The 13,067-nt window shown below is 36.9% G+C and overlaps 1 protein-coding gene across 1 annotated transcript in view; it reads left to right on the top strand.

Annotated features, from left to right (window-relative positions):
* Positions 1-13,067, top strand: part of LOC121738374 (glutamate receptor 1-like) — a 154,236-nt gene that overhangs the window by 83,968 nt on the left and 57,201 nt on the right. Inside the window, exon 4 of the mRNA XM_042130370.1 lies at positions 1,429-1,558. Within this exon, the coding sequence (XP_041986304.1) occupies positions 1,429-1,558 (130 nt within the window). The remainder of the gene's footprint in view (positions 1-1,428; positions 1,559-13,067) is intronic.

The raw sequence follows: 13,067 nt of genomic DNA on the forward strand, positions 1-13,067 counted from the left end.
CAGGCCAGTTACGCAGGAGTAATATCATAGTGCCCAAGTGTGTGCGCAATACACAAGAGCACTCTGGGTTCAATGAAACCAGGCCAGTTACGCAGTAGTAATTTTATAGTGCCCAAGTGTGTGCGCAATCACATGAGCACTCTGGTTCAATGAAACCAGGCCAGTTACGCAGGAGTAATTTTTATAGTGCCCAAGTGTATGCGCAATACAAAAGAGCACTCTGGTTTCAATGAAACCAGACCAGTTACGCAGGAGTAATTTTTATAGTGCCCAAGTGTATGCACAATACACAAGAGCACTCTGGTTTCAATGAAACCAGGCCAGTTACGCAGGAGTAATTTTATAGTGCCCAAATGTGTGCGCGATACATAAGAGCACTCTGCGGGAAGCGCGGGAAGGGAAGAAGAAGCGGGAACTCTCTGTCCTTTTCCGATACATAACGTATCTGCATACCAAATATCATCAAAATCCATGTAGCGGTATAAGCAGAAATCATTTTATTTAACGCCTGGGAACCGTACATTTTTCCGAGACAAAAAGGATTCGATAGAGGAGGCGATAGCCTTTTCCGGGACTCAAAGTATCTCCATACCCAGTTTCATCAAAATCTGTTCAGCGATTTAGGCGCAAAATAGGAAATTTTATAACGCGGTAACCGTACATTTTTCAAGACACTAATTATCTTATGTCCTTTCACGAGAGTCAAAGTAGGTGCACACCAATTTTCATCAAAATCGGTTCAGTGGTTTAGGCGCAAATCATTTTTGTTTATCATACGGGTACCGTACCTTTTTCCCGGATGTAAAGTATCCTATGTCCTTTCCCGAGACATTACGTATCTGTATACCAAATCATCGAAATCCACGTAGCCGATGGCGGTATAAGCTGAAATCATTTTTATTTAATGCCTGGGAACCGTACTTTTTTTTTATAAAAAGGACCCTATGTCCTTTAGCCCAAAGTATCTCCATACCAAATTTCAGAAGAATCGGTTCAGCGGTTTGGGCGTGACAAGGTAATTTTATAACATTTTGTTGAAATTAAAGCACTTAAATTTGTATTGAAAGAACAAATCAGAATTTTGCATTTATGTGAAATAGCACAAAGGACATTAATGCTTTCTAATAAGCCATATAGCAATATTGCATTAACCATTTTTATACGTTTTCTCTTAAAACTGAATGTAAAATTAAAATGTTTTTTCATAATCATGATCTACGCATTTCAACAAAAAAAAAACATACCGCACAATAACATTTTTTGCTTGAAATAAGCAGAAAATAAAGATTATTCCAAAAAAACTTAAAACACCGATTACTCAAAACTAGTCCGTTGTGGGATGACACACCAATGCTTAACAGCATCCAATTAGTTATCTATTAACAACCGCTAATGATAATTATAATGATAATGATGATGATCTTTCAGGTTTTGCCACCAACTTCTGGACTAGTGGACCACGCTGTGAGCCTCCGCCCTGACTACCACCAAGCCGTGATTGATACTGTCACCTTCTACGGATGGAAGACAGCTATCTACATCTACGACTCTCATGATGGTAAGTGCTTACCATAAAACTATGCCGTTGACCAAACGAATCTGTTGATCACAAAAACTTATTCGTAGGGGAGGGTACGGAAGGAAATGGGGGAGGGTAGGGAAAGGAAAAGGGTAGGGGATTGGGCCTCCGGTAAACTCACTTACTCGGTGAAACACAGCGGAAGCGCTGTTTCACGCCGGTTTTCTGTGAGGACGTGGTATTTCTCCGGTCGAGCCGGCCCATTCGTGCCGAAGGATGCCTTTCCCACGTCAATAATATATATTTACATTATATACTTTCTTGTACTTTCAACTTGTACAGAACGTAGCAGCTTTTCTTACTATGGATGATTATTTTGTGCGCTAGTCGAAAATCAGAATGTTTAGGTTGGACCAACTTACTTTAACTGTAACATGGGCGTACCCAGGTTCTGGGCCAGGGGGGGGGAGGGCAAATTACCCAGGATCTGGGCCAGAGGGGGGCAAATCAGATTTTTCATAAGCTAGGTGTTTATAAGAATAAAAAATTAATAATTTTTAGTTGTAAAAATATTGTATTGCAAACAAATGGCAAAAAATCTTATTCTTAATTTTTGATTTTTATAGATAAAAGTACTAGAAAATATACTTAGTAGGGACGTCAACATGATCCAGAGGGGGTACGCCCATGCATAACAAAATGTCAAATGAACTGTCAAATCCTTATTACAGTCCGTATTGGACGCCATATTTGATTATAACCATAACCTTAACTATAACTACGCCTGTGGTGCAACCCACCCTAAATAACGCCAAGATATGTTGATGTCTTTTGAATGTTTAAAAAAAACAAGGAAAATTTTTAAATTCAAATTTTTTAAGAATGCCTTTAATCTACATTTTCACTATAACTTTTAAATTATAACATTTTTCCAATTATAGTTCTCAACAACTACTGAAATATAGAAAGTGGACTATCTTAATTCCTAGTGCTCGTGCAATGAATAAACTCCGTTAGAATTATTTGGGGTTACCTCACTCCAAGTTTCTTTAACTTTAATGGAGCTGTTCACCCTAATTTAAAGCATATTCTGAAACCCCTTGTGAATACAAGTTCAGACCATTGCTATTCCTGGCTCCTTATATTGATTACCTCACTTCTAGCGATAGCAACACGTGCCAGCATTAAACTTTTGAATATTTCTAATAACAATCTATATATGTAAAACTTAAAGGTGACTGACTGATTGACATAGTGATCTATCAACGCACAGTCCAAACCACTGGACGGATCGGGCTGAAATTTGGCATGCAGCATCCGCTAAGAAAGGATTTTGATAAATTCCAACCCCAAGGGGTTCAAATACGGGATGAAAGTTTATATATAATAATACTTCTTAACGCGAGTGAAGCCGCGGGCAAAAGCTCGTGAAATTATAAAACCAAGATGGGTGAAGATGGATGACATAATCGAAGACGTGATTAACACAATAAACATTTTATAACGTACGAATAATTACTAAATTTTCCATCATAATTTGAACAAACCTTGTTACCTTTCTAACAAACAAACAAACAAACAAATATACTTTATTGTGCTTATATCGATAACATTACAAACACAAATAGGTACAATATAATTAATCAAACTGCACACAAAGACGTGTGTTTTTTTCTTCTACTTCTAAAGTTTTCTACTTCATCATCTTGTTAATATATTATATGACATAAATTCCACATTTTTTAGGGTTCCTTAGTCAAATGGCAAAAAACTATCTGTCTGGCAGTCTCTCCGTCCGTATTTTATTTAAAATAATTTTCCAGTCCTAAAACCTAAAACTTCTGCAAAATAAACGGCTTTGTTTTTACAGTTACATATACTTGGTTCTTCCACTTACGTCTTTAATTATATAAGGTGTAACAAAACTAAGTAAGTGATAATACTTGAGGGTGTGTATCCCTTAAATAAAGTTCATATATATTTTGTTGTTAGTAAAGGTGCTACCTCACCGGGAGCATTCGCGTGTAACCTGTAATGCAACATTATAGATTCGACTTTGAGCATTATTACATAGCAAGTTGACCTCACTGTCACGTAGCATTGATGTTACAAGTTGTATTACACATTGTAGCATTACAATTTACAAGGTGCGCATTGTAACGCTCGGCTCTCCTCCCTCACCGATGTAATGCTCGACTCTGTAACGTAACATTAAAAGCGAATGCTCCCGGTAGCACCCTAATATTTGTTACGACTTACGATATAATATAAGTAAAATTGTAAAACAACGAAATATTTGTATACCTTGACGAAGGTGGAAATGTAGCAGAACCATTATTATTAAGTGTAACACCTGTACCTGCATTTCACAAATTAATCTTATTCTATTCTAAAAAAACTGAAACAGAAAGAAAGCCACAGAACGTATATAGCAAGCATTAGACGCTAAATATAAACATGCTTGGATATTCCTGGGACGTCGCCGCGCAATATATAATCGTCACTTCTCATATCTGACATGGAGTCGGTTGGGGACAGCAGAAATTGCTACCTTTTGACAAATTGTACGGGACTAAATCGAAAAAGTAGGTCAGAGAAGTTGATTTCTAGGCAGATGGCGGAACTAATCGACGGAGAGCTGACGACCAAATCGGTCATGTGGCTTCAGCTGTATTAAAACTCCGTTTGCTACTTCCCTGAACAACCTTTTCTGATAATCTGCGTGCTGGCAGGCCGTGGGTGGTGGGTGTGGGTGGGTAACCTAACTACATGGTACACCGTACGGGAAGAGTTACCAGCGTTAATTAAAAGTAGGAAAATTATTATTATTTTCATGTGGGTCCAGCTGTGTTGGCTTTTTTTTGACGCGAGATTAGTTAGTATGTAATCCCAAAAAAATAGCTAAAAATTAACCCACACCCACCGCCCACGACCTGCCAGCACGCAGATTATCAGATAAGGTTGTTTAGGAAGGTAGCTAACAAAATTTTAATACAGCTGAAGCCACATGACCGATTTAGTCGCCAGCTTTCCGTCGATAACGTCGATAAGTAATTTGGTCGCGTTATGTCAAACCCAGCCGACAGATCACAATAATTGACTTGATGCGACCAAATGACGTTGGTCTATCAATTGCCTAGGAATCAATTTACTCGATGGTACAAAGTTGATTGTAAAGACGTTTAATACTTAATTTGAATTTGGCTTCAGTCATGAAACATAGAGCTCGTACGAGTATTAAAAGTATCTTTTAAATCATCAGCCATAAAACTTTTTCCGCGATACAATATAGCGATTAGATCAATAATTAATACATGTAACAAAACTAAGTGATAATACTTTAGGGGGTGTATATCTTATATCTTTAAACGAGCAATTCTTGTATATATATATATATATATATATATATATATATATTGGCTCCAACGATTTTCATGAAATTTATATATAGGGGGTTGCAAAGCTCGGTCAAATAGCTAGTGTCCCTTATAGAGTATACAGTGAAAGTGGCAGTGCTGAAAGAGCAAAATTTTCATTTGCGTCATGAATTTTTCCATACAAAGGTGAAAATGAAAGTTTATCTTTCAGCGCTACGCCCCGTTTCACCAATCCATACTTCCATACTAATATTATGAATGCAAAAGTGTGTCTGTCTATCAACAGACAATAACCTTTCACGCTTAAACTGCTGAACTGATTTTATGAAAATTAGTGTTGAGTATACTTTGAGACTAAAGACAGGACATAGTATACTTTTATCCTGAAATAATATGTATCCCACGCAATAAACCTACTGCGCGTCGGAATCAACTAGTGTATAATACGACAGACCAATACAAGCAATGCCACTCGAAAGTGTGATACAGTGGCAAAAGCCTTTTTGTCCCTCTCCCGGTGGTCTGAAAATTTTAGGCCCATAGTGCCAATATGCCCCTTGAAAACGTGCAGTAAAAAATATCAAAGGACATTTTATGCCTTCGATACACCTCTCGTAGCTATATTGTAGCTACGCGCATCACAGTACACCTCTCATAGCTATAATGTAGCGCGCACGTTATGCTTGACCGCAACATGGTGGGGCGCAAAAATCTGCTCAAATCGCTATCTGAAGATTATTTTTTGTATGAATTATTATGACATTTTGTCAAACCGCAGCGGCTCGCATTATCGTAAGGTGTATGTCAACAGTTTGCTATAGTGAGCGGATTAAGGCAGTATACTGTAACCAAAATATTTCAATACACTGCGCTTCCCCTAAGGGTCAGATCGCAACACGACGCGGAGATTAATTTCTATATTACCAATTTAGAAATTAATCTCAGATTCGAGTTTCGACAGATTTGCAACACGTCTTGAAATCTTTCAATTCAGTACAATTTTAAAAATGCATCCACGTTTTGCGTTGCGATCTGAATTGACCCTAAACGCTTTTTTCTTTAATGAAATAAGGGGGCAAACGAGCGAACGGGTGACCTAATGGAAAGTAACTTCCGTCGCCCATCATGGACACTCGTAACACCAGAAGAACTGCAGGTGCGTTTCCGGCCTTTCAAGAGGGAATATGGGAGGATAAGGAAGGGAATAGGGAAGGGTAGGGAAGGGAATAGGGTAGGGGATTGGGCCTCTTGGGAATAGGGTAGGGGATTGGCGACGCTACGTCGTGTGCGGCCCGGTTCGTCAAAATGCGCTTTTTGTGTCACCAATGTGCTAGGTTAGCATTTTCCGCTGCGCTGCGCTCCACTCCGGTACGCTGCGGAACGGCATAGCGTATGCGAGCCTTACGCTACAAAATCAACAAATTGAGCCATTTCAATTACGCAGTGGCGGCCATGATTGATTCGCTACGCTTTGTTCAAGTCTATTCTAGAGAGTTCTATTACCTGACTGAACGACTAGACATAATAGTTAATTTCAAAAGAAGTACAAAATTACTACTTATTATGGCTTTAACAACTGTTTGATCTGGGTTTTACTCACCAAGAAAATCCTTAGTAGAATGGTACTCGATCTGTGGGAAATGCCGCAAAGGAAGATCTTTCGACCGAGCGAGGTGTTATGCTCGGTCAGGCCGAGGCCCGAGGTTACGTGATTGACTTCAGCTGTCGTATATATACCGACGCACTTAGAAAACTTCGATAGCGCGATGCAGTAATGTGGTGCTAATTGTGGGTATCGCCACATCCGTCTTCCGGACTTATCACATACTAAACATAATAAAGATACTTCTAAACAAAAAACAAGATAATGTCATAACCAGATTTCAATAACATTTTAAAGTAAAACATATTTTTATCAAATCGCAATCAATCGTACTAAACGACAGGATTTTGTATAAGATTTTTAATCTGGCTCGTGTAATGGCATTCTCGATCCAAAGTGATTCCGTTTTATATCGTACAATCACATAGAAAGCAGCATTGCGTTTCATTTACATACGAGCACGGTTATACATTTTATTATAACCTGATGAGCTCGTTGGAAAAAATCGAGAAATTATTTAAAACAAGCCCGACAATGGTAGAAAAATGTGATTATGTTGGCAGAGACTGTGCATCAATATTACCTTGTCCATAATTCGACCGACTCAACTAAAATATTACGGCGTTTTGGACGCTGTGTTATATTTCCCACTTATCTACACTAATATTATAAAGAGGAAAACTGTGTTTGTTTGTTTGTTTAATTGTAATGAATAGGCTCAAAAACTACTGGACCGATTTTAAAAATTATTTCATCGTTTGAAAGGTAATCCACGAGTAGCATAGGCTAAACTTTATTTTGGAAAAAATAGAGTTCCATAAGATATTTGGGTTTTTCTAACACAAGGTGTAAAAAATCAACCAGAAAAGTCTCATTTTCATTGAAAACAGATTATCAGCTGCAGCAGAGAAGCAGGAGTCATTTATAGTGCCAAAGCATATGTGATATACCCAAGAGAATTCTCCTTTGCTTTACTCTCATAATCCAGTGGGATGGATAATCCAATACAACCAGAGATCAAGCCCAAGACCGAGTCTTCACAAGCCCATCTCATGTATTTTTCGTCAGACATTCAGGTAATCTGCCTGCGATGTCATCAATTCATTTGTATGGATTTGACAGGTTCGCAAGTCGTCTCAGGCTCACTAAATCTGTCAATTCAGTAGGTACAAATTTACAAATACATGTACGCGTTGCGTTGCGGTCTGAATTGACCCTTAGACAAACTTGAAAATAATCCACGACCTTTGAGTCAAGAGCCAAGCTCTAGGCCACTGGACAACGAAGGCGAATTAAGCATTTAAACAGCTTAATTCCAGCTATGTTTTAAAGATAATATTGTTAACTACCAGGTACAGCTTGTGCATTATGTGTTTTTCATTTTTATTCCCGTTCCTCGCCAACTGTTACTGTGTTATTACTCAGTCTACGCTTTATTGCTGTCATTATAACTATTATTGCGAGCTTTACCCGATCGTATTCACTGTTAAGTGATATTTTACTGAGAATTGTGTTTATTTCATGCAGTATTTAATATATTTTTGGTAAAGAGTTGGGATTTTTTGGGAGATGAGAGAAATCGTTGTAATATAGTGATTAAGGATGAAAAAGCTAAAAGTTCTTTATGAAAATTTAATAAATGTAATGCTCCACTAATTTATTAATCCAAAGGCCAGTCTGAATATTTTTTCTGCATGAACCGATTTTGATGTGTTATTGAGATACTTCTATATGACGACCTCTATAATGGCTCAGTGATTGAGCGCCTGGTAGCAGCTTCAACCGGGGGTCGTGGGTTCGAAACCCGATAGCAGAGTTTTCGCTCGATCAATGAATTTTGGCGCAACAAAGTTGCATGCAGCATTCTCAATAAATCATAACTTTACTTCGGTGCATTTCAATTCTGTGCTAAACTAAATAATATTATAATAAACCGCGAACCCCTGCGATTACCTACACTTATCCCCACGGGCTCAATCTTTGTTTAGGATGCGAGGCCTTAATACGGTTAAGTAGAGTATCATGTTTCGAAAAAACTTCCGATCACCGAGTTTTAAAAGTATTGAAAGATTTCAAAAATTATTTTGAAAGTCCAAACTCTCAAACAAAAATATTAAGTATATATAGGTATTAAGAGATAGGTATATATAATACCTATCTCTTAAAGTAAGATACCGTACATAGTTAGAAGTTATGAGTATAAAGGAATATTATAATTTAAGGAACTGTAATATTAAATATTTCGAAATAACAAAATATAGTTACAGAAAGTTGAAGATGAAAAACGTTAAACCTTTTCAGGTTTTAGTTATTCTGAAGTAATTTTCGTGCATTGCAAATTGCAATCTCAGTTTACTATCCTAATTTATGATATTATTGTTTTTTTTTTTTTACTTTTTCATGTCAAAAATACGGAAACTAATCCGACATGTTGAAAAGTTTAGACTTTGTTTTTGCTTGTAGCCATTTAAATGTTGTAAGCCTTATTAAAATAGAAAATGTATATTGGTACTGAATATCAATTATGAATATAACGTTTTCCTGTATTCCTTTGAAATGTGTCTTTGATTTTCTTAGTCAAGAGGCAACATTAATAACCTTCTTTGACTTTCAGCCTAAATATATTTCCCTATTGACTCCCTGAGAAGGAGGATTATTTTATTATGTGCTAATTTTGTCGGTTTGGTATAATTTATGAATCAATGTTTCTATTTTTTAATATAGAATTGAAATATATTTAGATATATACAATGTGTCACCCAAAGTTTAACACGTTTAAATACGTTTTTATACACATTATTATATTTATAGCTTCTTTCGTAACAAATTATTATCTACACATAAAAGTTAATACAAATTACTCTAGTATATCCTACTTATAGATCAATCTAGAAACTAAACTACAAGGTTCATTGATGAGAACACTAATTGTATAAAACAAGGTTAAAATTACAAAGCATGTTAGCAAGTGTGCAATCAAAGCAGCGTGTTCAGCCAAGAAACTAGTTCAAGTGAACTAAGTAAACTTAGTGACGCCAAATACCTGCTTCTAATTAAAGTATAGAAATGCATAAATGGTGGCCAATTCTCGTATTTCAAATGTCACTTGAATGAAAAAAATGCGGTCAAATTGTGTGCCTGCGACTTTAAGAGTTTGCGGTCGAAGAGCTATTCGTGTAAGAATCGAAACCCTGAAATGAAATTTAAAAATAGTATTTAAAATACAATAATATATTAAATTTTCTCCCGACGATCACATGTCAGAACCTGAACAAATTTCTGACTCTGAACATTTTTTGTTTCTGCTTATAGCAATTTAAATGTTGTAACATGTAGGTCATTCTGACTCTGAACATTTTTTCCAATGAGGGTTTTAACATTCCATTTGCCACCAGGTGCCGCTATGTAGCCATAGTGCCATACCTCACCGAGATGCCATGGTGACGTGGCCACCTTAGGTTTTATCGTGTCAAACTGCTGTCTTATGTCACAATATAGGTGTTATATGTCTGTCATAATAATATAATATTATGTCTATTTAACACGATGGACCCTAAGCTGGCTATATAGCAGCACCTGATGCTAAAATATCAAACACCGTCGTTGCACTATTTATTTAAACATAATATTCTCATGGAACCGACTTTAAATTTTTACTGCCGCACTCAGAGTGGAACATTAATTACTTAAGGGGGCGACTAACCCTAAATTGTCGATTTTATAATTCATTTTTATCAAAATAAGCCCCGAATTGTTTCATTTTCTAAACATACAGATAGGTACTACATTATATTTCCGAGGATTCGACCTAGCGATAAACACGATATCTTAAAAATTTCGTCGATAGAAAAAAATCACAAATATGCATCTAATTTTCACGAATTTTTTAACCGACTTCCAAAAAACGAGGAGGTTATTTGTTCGGCTGTGGATATTTTTTTATTTTTTTATTTTTGTATGTTCAACGATTACTCCGCCGTTTGTGAACCGATTTTTCATATATTGCCATAACTATGCATTAAACTAAGTTAATATTTTAACACTTTGTATAAAATTCTATCATTGAGAATCTGACCTAGCGGATTTTTATAATGTTGTATATTTATATCGAGTTATTGAGAAAAAACTAATTTGGCGATGAATCCGCGTCGTCTTTTTTCACCTGGCATATGAAAGACGGGCGTGACTGTGGATCGAGAGAAGACCATGTTTGATTTTTTGCGTTAGTCGCCCTCATAATTGTAAATTGTAATTACCTAATTCAAAATAAAATATTGACATAAGCGCCCCATACATCTGTCAAACTTAAATTGAAGGTTAATCATAATTAAATGTCTCTGAGTACGGCGCGGCGGTTAGAGAAATAAAGTTCTTTAAACCTAAAGTCTAGTGTAATAATGTAGCTCAGACAATCGGCCTGATTTCCGGGATGAGATCTAGGTCCTAGACTCTTCATTAGCTTTGAGACGATTGTTACACTTCTTGGGATTGTTCTAGTATTAGATTACATCTCGACGTGTCTGTAAGTGCAGTGTTTTTCAACTGAATGTAGACATTTGTAGGTAGTTACTAATATAAAGCAAAAAGAATGTCTTCCATCAATATTACCTATAACAATTTTAGATATTATTCTTAGTTATGGAGTAATAGATGACGCCCGCAACTCCGTTGAAACAAAGTTTCATTTATCCCGTACAGTACATTTTTCTATGATGAAAAGTAAAAAAAAGTATCCTTTCCGGGGACTAAAAGTATCTCCATACCAAATTCCAGCTAAATCGATTCAGCGGTTTGTGAAGAGCTGTAACAACAGGCAGTCAGACGGACAATCGGACAGACAGACTTCCATACAGATACACTTTTATAATAGTAGTATGGATTCATTTTCCTTTCCTTACCATCGTAAAAAAGTAAGGTTTAGGCATTTTACAGGTAAGACACAATTTGGCAGTGGTCAATTATAAAAACGTATACGTAGCGGATTTAATAAGCCGTCGAGATCACGATATCCACAGGAACGGAAATAAAGCTGAGATCAGTTTCGCAATCTTGCGAATACGTAGGGTGACAACACTGTGCACTTTTTGAGGGACATGTTTTTTTTTGTTTTTTTTTTATGAAATAAGGGGGCAAACGAGCAAACGGGTCACCTGATGGAAAGCAACTTCCGTCGCCCATGGACACTCGCAGCATCAGAAGAGCTGCAAGTGCGTTGCCGACCTTTTAAGAGGAAATAGGGTAATAGGGGAGGGTAGGGAAGGGAAGGGAAGGGAATAGTTGAGAGTAGGGAAGGGAATAGGGTAGGGGTTAGGGAATTGGGCCTCCGGTAAACTCACTCACTCGGCGAAACACAGCGCAAGCGCTGTTTCACGCCGGTTTTCTGTGAGAACGTGGTATTTATCCGGTCGAGCCGGCCCATTCGTGCCGAAGCATGGCTCTCCTACGTATAATGTTTAGATATTTTGGTTTATTTTGAAGGAAAAACGCTATTGCAGGTTACAAGAAACTTTAGAAAAGGTTTTGAGGTTATTTTAAATACTTTTAAGTCTTAAAATTTAAGTTTCGCCATTTTCTTAAAAATGTTTTAAATTACTGGAATTCATGCTGAGTAATTTAGTTTGAGTTTGTAATAGGTCTTTGCTTTGTCGGTACGCAAAATGCTGTCAACTGCTTTTACTTTAGATCGTGACATGTTAAAACAAGGACCTTATGGCCTTATGGCATGTGAAAAGTGCCTAAAATCTTAGGGCCTGTTTCGCCTATAAACATGACAGATGAAGTATGGAGAATCTGTCAAAAAAGCTGTGAATAGCCTATTCGGCACTTTATTAGAAAGTGGTGAAACAGGCCCTTAACCTTGCTTTTTTTCTAAAGTTTCATTTTATCTATTCACAATCTTACGATTGACTCACGGCGAAACATCAACCAATCAACGCTATTATAATAATAATATCTATGGACGCTTCACACCACGTCAGTCTGGCTCCGTGGTACCTACCTGAAGGACTTGTTTTACAGGTACCAGGCAAAGGAAATATTATATTGAATACCTTATACTATACATATTTTTATTATATTATACATATATTTAATACACATCCAAGATCTAGGAAAATTAAAAACTTTTTTGTTCCGTCGGCTGGATTCGAACCCGCGACCCGACTTGAGCTACCAACTAGCTCACCAACTGAACCACAGAGATCGCCCAAAGTGGTTACTACAGAATACCTTGAAAATTGTATTCGAAAACCTCAGAAACCTGGCACTTATCAGTTTTCAAAACCACGGAGCCACCGCTTCGCATGAGCGGCAAAAGAATTCGAAAATCCTCATTCCGAAGTCCGAACAATCATGTCGGTGATATTTCGCTAATTGCAACAAACTTTACGTAACAAGCTCCTCCGTATTCCAGAAAATTCACTTAATTCATCTTTTGTACCTCACTTTCTAAAGTACAAAGAATGGCTTTGTTCAATATCGGTCAATTCTAAGTAAAGTGAAGTCAATTCAAAGAAATAAAGTTTATCAATCAAATCGAACTATGCTCGCAACTTCGGAAATTGGAGTC

Source organism: Aricia agestis, chromosome Z (assembly GCF_905147365.1).
Source record: "Aricia agestis chromosome Z, ilAriAges1.1, whole genome shotgun sequence".
In the NCBI taxonomy this organism is placed as follows: Eukaryota; Metazoa; Arthropoda; class Insecta; order Lepidoptera; family Lycaenidae; genus Aricia; species Aricia agestis.